At 40.7% G+C, this 13,082-nt stretch overlaps 1 protein-coding gene across 1 annotated transcript in view; it reads left to right on the forward strand.

Annotated features, from left to right (window-relative positions):
• The window catches only part of MAST4 (microtubule associated serine/threonine kinase family member 4), a 538,667-nt gene that overhangs the window by 277,008 nt on the left and 248,577 nt on the right, over positions 1-13,082 (forward strand). Inside the window, exon 5 of the mRNA XM_072828443.1 lies at positions 613-644. Within this exon, the coding sequence (XP_072684544.1) occupies positions 613-644 (32 nt within the window). The remainder of the gene's footprint in view (positions 1-612; positions 645-13,082) is intronic.

Consider the following 13,082-nt stretch of genomic DNA (forward strand, 5'->3'; position numbering starts at 1 on the left):
GTCTAGTTACCTTTTGAGAGATTCATTAACCTACTTTTGAATATCCAAAGTCATAAATCACATTTACGTTAAGAAACAAAACCAGAAGGAGACTTTTGGCTTTTTTTTTTTTTTAAGAAAATCATAATAAAGTATATCTTTGATATGCACAGGGTTTTGTGTGATTTTATTGCTCTTGGGGTAAGTAGTCTGATTCAACTGCCTTTTTTTCATTTCACCTTTCGTTTAATTATAATCCTGTAAAATCTCCACTCCTCCTTCTATCTCTTTCCTCTTTAAGTAAGTCCCTTGGTTCCTCTGATCTTCCTTATGCTCAATTTTAAAGCCATGTGGCTCAACTTAGTATTTTGCTGTTGTTGCTTTGAGAGGATTAGTGTCTTTTCCTTTTGGGAGTTGAGATGAACTGTGTTTATACTCAGCACAGCATATAAAGAGAACAATGTAAGAAGGGACGCAGCATAAAATCATGACATCAAGATCTTTTCATTGTGGAAAACGCTAAATCAAGCATAATGAAGGATGGTACATTTTATGCTGTCTGTTCGGTGCCTTACCAGGCCAAGGTTAATGTGGTGTCTCATATATATGTTTTGTTTTGTTTTTCTTTCACAGAAGGAGCTGAGTCTCCCCAGAAGAGGAAGTCTGTAAGTAGCCTGATTTTGTTTCCTTATTATATTTCGTACAGTTTGTAATGTGATTATTCCCTGACTTGTTAGGTTTTCAGTGGCAAGTGGAGAATTAATGATAATGAACTGAATTCAGAAAACAGACACTTTGCATTGATTTATAAATGCCACATATCAATGATTTCAGGATAACTTGAAGAAACGTTTCAGATTTTGTCCTTAGGGACATGGTCAGCAAAATGCTTACTTATTCCTGGGAAAATCTTAATTTAAAAAAAAGTCTCTTATGTAGTCAAGCAAAAACATTATTTGGTCTGTGAGTAGTATAAATTGATCTGAGTCAGGAACCAGTGTTCTTCTATCTGTTCTGGAATTCTGTGATTGTTTTTTATGGTATGGATTTTATGCAAAGTAAATTATAAACTTTTACCGTGTTGATGAAGACTATAAGCCAACTTATCTTTCTGTTAGATCTAGATCTTACTGAATTGACTCATGCCATGATCTTATTTTAAAATAGCAGATTTATGAAACTTGATTTCCTTATACTTTGTTTCAACCTTTTGTTTTGAGGACTAACAACATATTTACACAAGTCATAGTTTTTTACCATTAAGAAGTTGCAGAATGAAATGAATTGCCTTTAATGTTCCACTAAATTTAGGGTAGATTTGTTACCACTAGCGCTGTGTAAGGGCTGGTCTAGAAATACTGGGATTTGGTATGTACGTTGAAGAATTGAGTGGATGGGGCAATGTCCTTTTTAAAGAATAAGTATAGTATTTAAGGGAGGTTGATGCAGATCTCAACGTGTGGAGTATTAGAAACGTAAATGATATCTGTTTGAGAATGGCATTCATTTTGTTGACCAAATTTTGAAGGTCAGCCTTTGCATCTGAGAACCAAACTTCATCTCCTATACTCAATACATCTCAATGCTATCCATTTTGGTTCTTACTGTTTTACAGCTTTAGGCTGTCTGGGGGATAAAGAATCATTGTTCTTGAAGAACGTGTCTAGATTGTCACTAGTTTCCAGCTTATATCTCTGTGTGATAGAGGTTAATGGCCTAAAAGTTGGCCATAGAATCAAAACTTTGCCTTCTTCCAAATGATTGGAATTCTCACCTAGACGCAGAAAAGCCCAAACATTTTTGATATTTTTTTATTTTGATATTTCTAATTCATTTCAATAAACAAGAAAAACTGAAGTAAAACTACGTGAAATATCTTAATAGAAAAAATTATCTTACCTTGTACCTTTATTTGATGCTTAAGGTAACTTACATTTGTCTTTAATACTTGATTTGAAAACTTCAGAATTTCAGTCAGATCTTCCTTTGAGCCTTTTATAATAGACTGCATTTTTTTTTTTTGGCAGTTTCTGAGTTAGGTTTCCTGTAAATTTTTATTAAGATAATGTTAATTACAAATTAGATTTCCCATGTCTATTTAAGGGCCATATCTTCTTTTCTAGTTTCTCCTTATCTCATATCTCCTTGTATAAGCCTGTTAATATTAGCTGATAGCTGTAAGTTAGTGGGGGAAATAGAAGATAATATTTAAATTTCTTGACTTGGGAGCATGGCATCTTTCATGAATAAAAAGGATGATGGATGCTATGAATGAATAAAGGATGTATTCCTCATTGTGTGTATTTATAAAAGGATGATGACATAAGTTTCTTTGGCATCCGTGCTTTGAAAACTTACTAAGAGAAACATAGAATTACATTTAAGCCATTTTAAAATCTCTTCTGTAATAAAAATTAGTTATCTATCAATCAGATGATAGGAGTAAAACAGCATGTATGTCAACATAAATCTGCCTTTTCCTTTTTCAGTGAATTCTTGGTTAATTAATACTTTCGAGTAAAAGAAAAAAAAATCAAGATTCTCCTTTGTATTTTTTATTAAACACAAATATTCCCAAAAGAATTAATGGTGTATAATAGACATGTCCTGAGACTTAACACCACTCAGCATTTTCAGTGACCACCCCCCCCCCCCCCCCCCCCCCGCCATACAGAATTACTTTCCTCTTGCAGGGTTGTTTTATGACTTGGAGAAAAAGAAAATACTTTTAAAAATAACTGCAAGAGTGATTTTAACAGATCACATGAGGAAAGGCATGAGTGGTGCTAGCCAACATAACCGGACCTGATTATTAAGCCTATTAACACTTCGCCTGTGTATTTACTGGTTAAATGCCTCCGGCATAAGTGTTTTCCAATCTTTTAGTATCTTCTCCCAGAAAGATTGCAGATTTAATCCCACTGTTTTGTTGAATCTTTTTTTCCATGTTAACAGTGAGCAGAATCTACACAGGGTGATGTATTCCTCATTGTGTGTAGTTACAAAGTGATGTGATTGAATGTATCAGGGGGTGTAGGCCTTCAGAAAGGCTGAGCTCCTGGAAGGCAGTGCCTGATTTTGTTACATCTGCTGCTTCTACTTCGTATGTCTTGACGGTGGATATTTTTAAGATGCATTGTCCTCATTCCAGCGCATAGGGATTTATCAGATTTTCTTTAAAAATTTAGTATTGTCTTACTGATAATTTTTATGCCTGGAATCATGATAGCATAGGTTTCATATCTGTAAAAGTTAAAGCTTTCACCAAAAAACACAGAGAATAGATTTTTCTTTTTATTACTAACTTAAAGTGTAAAAAAGCAAACTATCTTCTGTCCAGAAAATCATTCAATTCCCCAATAGTTTGTCATTTATGATCATTTTCTCAAGAAATCACTTGAAATCTGTGTTGTTTCATGAATGTTCTACAAGGTTGCAAAGGCAGTGACTATGACCTTAGGGCAACAGTGGAGAAGGCCAAGGGACTGCTTTCCAGGCAAGATGTTACTAAATAACCAAGTGACTACGTTCGGATCAGTTTTCCAGAGGCTTTTCTAGCCCTTTATCAGCTGAAGAGTCCCAGATGTCATCTCCACTCTGACTCATTGAATAGCTGGCCTTCAGCTAGTCGTCTTCTTTCAAGAGTAGCCACATGCCAAGGCTTGTTCCTAGATTCCTCCAGTACTTTCCATCTCCTTTCTTCTTGGAACTAAAGTTGTGGTATTCTCTGTTCTTTCTCCTCGCAGCTACCTGTCAAAAACTACATATCTTCCGAATAAATCGTGATATAATCATACAACAAAATACTATACAGCAGATAGAATGAATGCATCGCAGCATATGTATCAACACATATAATTCTTGAAAAAATAATGGAGAACAAAAGCTAAAAGCCAATTGCGTGTAGAAGAAAGCGTTTACATGATAAAATTTTAAAATATACAAAACAAGACATTTTGTTGGTGGTGAATACAAACACATGTAGGAAAAATATAAAAACATGCATAGGCAACAAATTTACAGTAAAGCTTATCAGTGGAGGGGATGAAAGAAATGGGATTTTAGAGGACTGTGGGGGTTTCATGTATATGATTAATGGGTACATGGATGTATACCCTCTACATTTTGATAATCTCAAACTTTTATTTAAAATACTCAGTAAGGGATCCCTGGGTGGTGCAGCGGTTTGGCACCTGCCTTTGGCCCAGGGCGCGATCCTGGAGACCCGGGATTGAATCCCATGTCGGGCTCCCGGTGCATGGAGCCTGCTTCTCCCTCTGCCTATGTCTCTGCCTCTCTCTCTCTCTCTCTCTCTCTCTCTGTGACTATCATAAATAAATAAAAAATTAAAAAAATATTAAAATACTCAGTAATTATATGAAGGTGAGATTCTGAACTGTTTTATCCAGATATGGAGATTTAAAAATAATTTGAAGAAAAAATTCTAATATAAATTTTATCTGTTTTGAATGAAAGGATATAACCAAGCCTGTATTGATTTCTGTTTTACTCGTTTGTTTCAGTTTTTTGGTGACTTGATGCCGATTGGCTCAAATGAGTACGGTTTTACAGCAGTTGGAGTATCTCCTGCGGCGGGGACCTGCTAGTTGATGCTGGAGCATCATAATAAATTTTGATACTCGTGGAGGCAAGGGGGCACATGAGATGATATCTATAATGGGACATTATGACGTTTAGCTGCAGAACTAGATTTGTTGTCTTGAATTGTCAGCCTTTTAAGAGAAGTGACTGACTAGTCTTTGTCTACCCCACAGGGTACAGTACAGTAACACGCAGAGTGTGGGTGTTGGTAGATGATCCACACGTCTGTCTCCCCGAGCCGGCCTGTGAGCCGCCCAGCAGGGTGAGCTGTCTTGCTTTTGCTCTGCGTTCCCATCACCGTGTGTTAAGGACTAACAGTGATTCTGGGGCTGGCTGACTCATGCCAGGTCGTTCTTGGTTTAAATTCAGGGTGGATAAAAAAAAAAAAAAAAAATCAGGGTGGAATACATAGGCTCTCCTGATGTTACTGTTATTTTCCTAATAGCAGTGAGTCTAAAGTGTCCATACTTATGTAAGTGTTAATAGTGCTGAGTGAGGGACCCGTATCTAGTCTTTACCCAGAGTTAGATCTTGGGTCCTGAAATGCCATTTCCCCAAGTGGAAAAACTCTCTGGGAGGTGTTTGTTTTCAGATGGGGAAAGTGGTAAAAGGGTAAAAACGCAAGATGTGAGCTAATATATGGTTGGAAGCAAAACCAAGGTGTCCCTGGCAGCTATGCTTTATTCTTAAAAAGACCCCCTTGTGTTTTGTTAATTGTCCAAATAAACATTTCTCTGGGACAGAGAGGGTGTCTTTTTTTTTCATAGAATTCCCTGGGGAGAGGTGCTGGAAATTGGCTGGGGCCAGTTCCCTCTTCTCCTCCAGTATTTTTTAGTTGTCTTTCAGATTTCTTTATGCAGAGGAGGAAACTGCACTATCTATTCTTAGCAAGGAAATTCTCCTTGCTACTCAAATAGCACTTTTTTTCCCTGTGTCTTTTTTTTTAATATATTTTTTTAGATTTTATTTATTTATTCATGAGAGACAGAGAGAGAGAGAGGGAATGAGAGAGAGAGGCAGAGACACAGGCAGAGGGAGAAGCAGGCTCCATGCAAGGAGCCCGACATAGAACTCGATCCCAGGACCCCAGGATCAGGCCCTGGGCTGAAGGTGGCGCTAAACCGCTGAGCCACCCAGGCTGCCCTGTGTCTTTTAATCCTGAGCCTAGAGTGTGCTGTTTCATGGAGCCCTGTTGGCATAGGATTCCTAAAACCCTATGCAGTTACCACTTTATTATGGCAGAAACAGTGACTTGACACTTAGCCACTCCTTTGGCCATCCACGTTTTAAAGGCACATCCGGCAGCTGAAACCCCAAGCAGCAGCAGCAGCTCCTGGTGTGCACACAGGTCCTGCAAAAGTGTGCTCCTGTGTGCCCAGCCATTGGTGGGAGTACTGAAATCCCTAAAAGACACCCAGGAGTCTCGGCTTATTTTAACTTCCTGATGTAGCAGCGATTCTAGTTTCCAGTTTTGTTCCCTTCCCAGTCACACTTCCCGTTCATCATCTCTGGGTTCCAGAGGTGGCTGGGGGCTGGCAGGGTGGGCATGGCCCACGTAGATAGGTGTCTGTTGGTGGACAGCCGCTCCCGGTCGGCCAGGAGGCCCACCTCCCTGTCCACAAAGAAGACGGGCCTCTTACGTATATGTGCCACCGTGCCAGGCTTCAAATGCATTCAGCTGGACCTCAGAGCTGTTTTCTCTCCAGCCTCCCACTGACCTGCGTGTGCACAGCTTTGGGCAGCGTGTCACCGCGCTGCGTTTAGCACAGCCGCCGACGGCTCATCCCTGGAATGCGTCTGCTGGACTCCTGGGACGTGGGGCTCCCAGAGAGGGTGGCAGCTGTCAAGAGCTCTCTCGCCCCACGTGTAAGTGAATAAATTATGAATGGGAGGCAGACTGACTTTGCTTCTTTCTAATTTTGTCTCCGTTGGGCGGGGGCAGGAAAGGGATGCGTGATGAGCAAGCGGCAGGAGGGAGGGCCCTGTTGTCAGGGGATGGTCAGGGCTGCAGAAACAGAGGACCCTGATGGTTGTTGGAAACTTCTGGAGGGAGCTGGGCCTCCTGGCTGTGGATGATGGCTTGTCTCACTGTAGCTATATTGAACTGGAGGTACTGACTTAGGTTGGAATTTCTCAAGTGGCCTTCTGTGGGATTGACTAGGCTTAGGTTGATGTAATCGGCATATATATAGAAATGTCTGTTTTTTTTTTTAAAGAAGACTTCTATTCCCACTGGATGTATTGCAGCCAGCACATACAGCCTCGATGAACTGTTGAGAGAAGTAGTTTGAGTAAAATGAGCAGTTTCAGTCTAGCCTGCAAGGAGAGGGACTCACCTTCATTTTACAACCAAGTTGAATTTGATTTGTGAGTTTTTCAGCAAGGTGAAGGCAGCAGTTCCTGAAACAGAGGGAAGGGCTTAATTCAAGCAAAACAAAGGCCATGTAAACCACGCATGTATTTGGATGAGTTTTAAAATAAATTTAGTTGCCTTTTTAGTACTTTCTCCCCTCCCACACCCAGAGAGTGATGGAAGCCAGAATTCAAAATATCTCTTGTCAAAGCCAAATGGAAGTCCGGTGTCATTTTGAATGTTAGAAACCCAGAAACAAAACGAACTAAAAATTGAGTGTTGCATCTGAATTAGCATTTAAAGTGGCATGTTTATATCAAAAGAGAATGGTGTAATGCCTCCTGAGAGTAAAGAGAGGATTTCAGCCCGTGAAAGAATGTCAATCGCATTTATATATTCATCGACGAGCCAGTTTGGTATTTGGCATGTATTTGCAGCGCCCCTTATCACGCCTGCCCTCAGCTCCTGTGAACTGGGTAGGGAGGACACCTGCCAGATAGAAGCAGTGTAGGACTGATCTTCTTACCTTTGAAAATTGTAGGAAGACCTTAATTTTGCTCCAAAGCAAGGAGAGTCAGGTCCCCTCGGGAAGTTTATCAAAATGCATCCACATTTCCAAACATACTTGGGAGCGCAGATTAGAATCTGTGTGGGTAGGGGCGGGGGTGTTGGCGTGGAGGCTGGTGGACCTTCAGTCAGATCTCAAGGTGAACCTGCAATGGCACCCTAAGTTTGAGAAGTGTTGTTAGAGCTTCAGGGTGTGTATGGTGGCAGAGTGGGTTTCTGGATGCCCCTAAAGCCCGAGGGGGCAGTTCTCCACTTCAGATTTACTAGGATGACTTATCAAAACCAAATCTAACAGGAATTTGGGGAGTTTTTCAGGGAGGCTTCTATAGGGTGACACCCCCACCCCCACCCCCGCCGAGGCTGCTTGACGGTTGCCTGTGCTTTCTCACTAAAAGCCACCTTTTCGGGTCTGTTAGTCAATAGACCTTTCAGAGTGTGGACTGAGGAGCCCCGCTGCTGGGGTTTCAATCCTGTCTTTGCCATTTAACCAGAGCTACCACCTTCACAAAGTTAGTGGGCCTCTGCTCGTCTTTGTTTCCTTGTTTGTAAAATGGGGAGTGTCTTGAGAATGAAGTCAGGTCATATTTGTGAAGCGTTTATTACATACCTGGCCTACTCTAAGTACTGCGTAAGCGTCAGGAGTTAAGCCCTCTCTCTACCACCCCCTCTCCCATCTCTTAGTTTTGTTCTATAAAGTTGGACCAAATACTTGCAAAGTAGGCTGAGAAAATTTCTTTAAAGCCAGATGTGTTGAAGAGCGTTTTCTGAAGAGCTGGGTTCACCCCACCCCCCTGCTTTTGTCAATGGTGAGGTTTTAAAGAGGGCATGTGTCCCCACGTCCTTGGAAGATCTTTTCCCTTGTATCCTATGATGGCCAAGCCTGGTAATAGGGTTTCTAGGCATGCTGTAGGGACAGACCCCACATGTGTTCTGGCTACGTGTCATTAGGCTGTGAGGGAATGTTGGGGGCTCAGCGGCCCCTCTTCTAGAATAATCTATCACTTTGGACCTGCCCATCCATTTTCTCAGCAGAGTGTACAGGTCACTTCTTGAAATTGTGTTTTGGGATAGACAGGTGTTGGGGGAAATGAAGTGGGATAGTACTTATGTCCATAAGTAAAATTTTAGTTAGAATTTCATACCTGGGAGAAACCAGAAGAGAAATGTGTTGGAACATACCTCTATTTGAGAAGTGTAGCACTAACAACACAAAGGATTTGAGATTTGCTTGTGTTCAGGATAGTTCTGAGTCACTGTGAACTGTGCCCAGCTTTTAGGGCTCCTGCCCACCAGGGGTTGGAAAGCAACCTTTCCTTTTTAAGAGTGTACTCGAGTTGGAAAGACGTAATCAGCAAGGATGTGGCTGTGATTGGTTCTGAAAGGCATGAATTTTAGCATCGACGGCCACAGTGTGGATCAAATAAACGGTAGACGCCAGCGTGCTTGACTTCACTGTGCTTATCCTGGCCTCTTTGAACATTTTAGAAAGCTTAGCCCCACTCTTCTTGGGTATTGACACTTAAAACTGCAACCAAAGGGAAGACCTTGGAGTACACTCCAGAACTGCCATGAGGTACCTGCCATGAGGTACCCCAAATTTGGTCTGAATTTACTCAGACTGATAAAGAGCCTACGGATGGCCACACTGGTGTGGTGGGGGGACTCCCCGCTGCAGTAACTGGTGTGTCCATTATCCAGTGAGACGGGAGCAAAGTGGCCGAGTTCTGTGTTGTCCTCTGTACCCTGTGGTGTGGTAGTGAGTCAGGCCCTCTGAAGGGAACCTTGGAGGGTGGGTGGTAGCTGGAAGATTGCACATGTGTCTTGGTGTTTCTCCCTAGAATCTTTGCTATTGCCTCAGCTGTTCTGACTCCTGAGAATTCACCTCCCTGCCCTTTTACTCTTTGTGGCAGCTGACTGCCCAACCTAAACAGCTGGGGATAAAATATTTGTTTTGCTGCACTAGGGGTCTCACCCTCTGAGAATCCTGGTGGGTGGTTTCTTTCATCTGAATACACATGCATTGACTCCTAACGTGTTGTATATAAGGTCCCCCCTTTCCTTGGGTGAGTTTGAGGGCTTCTCCATACCCAGATTTTGGAACATAAGATATGACCATAGAACATGCCAGCAACTGTACACATTTCTTCCCATGATCTCCTGGGCTCTGCTTCACCTCGTCCGCCACCCAGGTAATTTTTGCGTGGCACCATAAGGAAATCCTGTGCATATAGTTCTGTAATGAGGGGGCAGAGTTTCACTAAGTATGTTCTATTAATTTTATTTTCATATATGAATAGGTGATGTCAATTAGACTTAGCAAAAAAGGATGAATTTTTATTTTTAAAGAAATGAATATTGTAATCCTAATAAAGTCAAATATGCATATGATGAGGGAAAGATTTTCAAGTGCCTTTATTCTAGAACTATAAAAATCCTTCAAGAATTATTTGCAGACTGTGTAAATGTTTATGTGAAAGTGTTCTTCTTCTTTTAGAAAGGATTAGTTTGGCATATGTTTTGTGCATAGAAAAAGTGATTTCTAACTTTTATTGTGTCATCCAGATCAATGGAATTAACATCGGAAGGACCTTAGCACTCGGTGCCCAACTTTTATGAAAACCCTGATTTTTCCAGTACCATCTTTTAATGCTATTGTTGGTGGTCATCTTTGCTTTTCCTTAGATCAACTTTGAGGCAGAGCTTATCTCTCGGGTTTATTTATATTTTCCAAAAATTGAAGAGGGTGTTTGCTTGGAGACGTTGGCACCATATGACGTCCCCCTGTAGCTGCTGTGTAACAAATGATAATGTTTAATGCTGGGACAGTGGGGACCGTCCCTCTGTGCTGGCAGCAGGACAAAGCAAGAGGGTGTTCCCCTTGGCCTCTCTGCTGAAGCACTAAATGGTATTTGCTCTGCATGGGGCACATGAGTGAGTTCACCAGGGGTTTTGCATTTCAGGGTATAAAGCGTAGTGTTTAGTATCTTAACAAATCAAGAATCAATTATCTGGGAGAATAAGCAGAAGGTTTTTTATGTCTAGGATAAATTAGTTGAAATGCTAAGCCCAGTCCTTGTGGATTAAAGAAGCACTTGGAAGCAATGAAGTATATTTTTAAAATGCACCTGACATCATATGCCGAAAAGAAATTAATAGATCAGTGCATGGGCTTCACATGTTTTAGGGGAACAACGGTGGCTTTTTTTTTTTTTTTAAGGTGGGATTCCAAGGTATTATCAATTTGTATGTAAATGCAGTTGATTCTGATAGAATTACAGGGGAAAACGCTGTCATCAAACACCTGGTTAAAGCTTGTTACTTAATTATCATCTTTGAGAATTCAGGCCACTTAGCTTTATTCTCCTTTTTTTTCTTTTTCTTTTTTTTCTGAAAGATGTTGGTCAGACTTATCTTTGAAACCACAGGTGGAACACTCACGGGGGTGGTTGTCTGGGGGAGATAGTTAAGGGGAATTACAGTAAAGGTAGTAACAATTACTACTTCCTGAGGCTCTATCAAATCTCTCTCTGTCCAGCACACACCTTTATGTAGTCCTCTATTTAACATCACTTAGGCTGAATTATGTTAAGTACCCAGGAATTGTGATTTTTATTTGTATTACTCCACCACAGAATTTAAAACAGTATGAAACAAGTGCATAAAACAGTCCAAAAAAAAGCTGCTTCTCATGAAATTCTGTGTAGCATGAACCAGTTTCAGCTGTGCCAAGAGCAGTATAACCCTACATGGTCTAGCTTTTAATGTTTTCCCCAACAGCTAACAGTGCCCCCACGACCATCACGTTAAAAGGGGAGAAAAAAAACCCCCAGCTTTATGGAAGAACAATTGGCATAGGATAAACTACACTTAAAGTACACAGTTTTAGAAGCTTTGTCATATGTATGTGTACCACCCACATCAAGGGAATGAGACAGCGATCTCGCCCAGAAGTTTCCTCTGACTGACCTGTTGTTACTCCTTTCACGGCCACATGTTGAATCAGGCAATTACTAATATTTTCCATCCCTAAAGATTAGTTTGCATTCTCTAAAATTTTAAATAAGTGGTTTGTACTTTATTTTTTGGCCTGGTTTCTTTCACTCGGCTTAATTATTGTGGGATTCAGCTATGTTGTATCATATGTCAGTAGTTCATTACTTTTTATTGCTAAGCGGTACCCTGTTGAATGGGTACAGTTGGATGAGCCATAGTTTGACTATCCATCCATTTGTTGATGGGTGTTTGGGTTGCTTATAGTTTTTGGCTGTTATAGATAACACTGCTATATATGATTGACCAATTTCCTCCCAACTTATGGCTTGTGTGTTCAGTCTGTTTTACAGCATTAATAGCAGAGCAAATTGTTTTTAATTTTAATGAAGTCTGTGTTATCAGTTTGTCCTTCAAAGAACATGCTTAGCCATCTTTGCCTGATGCAGATCACAAGGCTTTTCTCCTGTTGTTTTTCCAGAATGTTTACAGTTTTGGATTTTACATTAAGTTTATGATCCATTTTGAGTTCATTTTGTATATGGGTGAAGTGTGGATTGAAGTTCATGTTCTTGCATGTAGGTATCTAATTGTTCTGGTACCATTTGTTGAACAAATATCCTTTCTCTGCTTAATTGCTTTTTTTTTTATATACCTTTGTTGAAAATCATTTGTCTTTATTTGTGTGTGTCTGTTTATGGGCTGTGTTCTGTCTCATTGGCCTATTTGACTTTATATAAATACCACACTATTTTGATTATTGTGGCTTTATAATAAATTTAGATATTAGGTAGTGTTTCTTCTCCATCTTGACTTTTTTTTCCAAAATTGTCTTGGCTATTCTAGGTTCTTTAATTTTGGAATCCGTTTGTTAGTTTCTAGAAAAATAAAAACCTGTTGAAATTTTTACTGGAATCGAATTAACTTCATAGATCAGTTTGAGAAGCTGTGAAGGGCTTTCCAGTGGTTGTTACAATGCGATCCTAGTCTTAGATACAGGTTAGGGAGGATGAAGCATGAGCTGTCATAGCATGGAGAGACAGGGATGAAGTTGCCCCCCCCCCCACTCCAGATGGGCTGATGGAGGAGCTGGGTGGCCCATCTGGGGGAGCCTGAGTTGAGAAATGAATGACCATAAGTGGGCAGATACTTTGTCAGAAAAATCCCCTCAGAGAAGCCCAAGGGAAATGGTTGGGTGGTTTGTTCTGGAAGCAGCTGAGGTAATGATTTCAAGCTGAAGTGAGAGGGAAGTAGGCACATTTCTTCTGGAGAGAAGAGTGCAATGGAGAGCTCAGGGTAGTCGGGAGAGGAGAAGGAAGACATGTGAACAGATGAGATTCTAGAACCTCATGTGTTCATAGAAGGTTTGTGATGCAGGGAACAGAGGGCTAGCATCCTACTTTAATGTTTTCTGCAATGACTCAGTCTAACGGAACAGTGAAGGTTACTTGTGCATTTGAACTGGTGGTTGATCTAGAACAGTGGTTCTCAACCATGGGTGATTTTGTCCACCAAGAGGACATTTAACAATGTCTAGTGACATTTTTGATTGTCACACCTTCTGGGAGCATGTGATTTCTTTTGTCATCCA

This window comes from Canis lupus, chromosome 5 (assembly GCF_048164855.1).
Source record: "Canis lupus baileyi chromosome 5, mCanLup2.hap1, whole genome shotgun sequence".
Taxonomy (NCBI): Eukaryota; Metazoa; Chordata; class Mammalia; order Carnivora; family Canidae; genus Canis; species Canis lupus.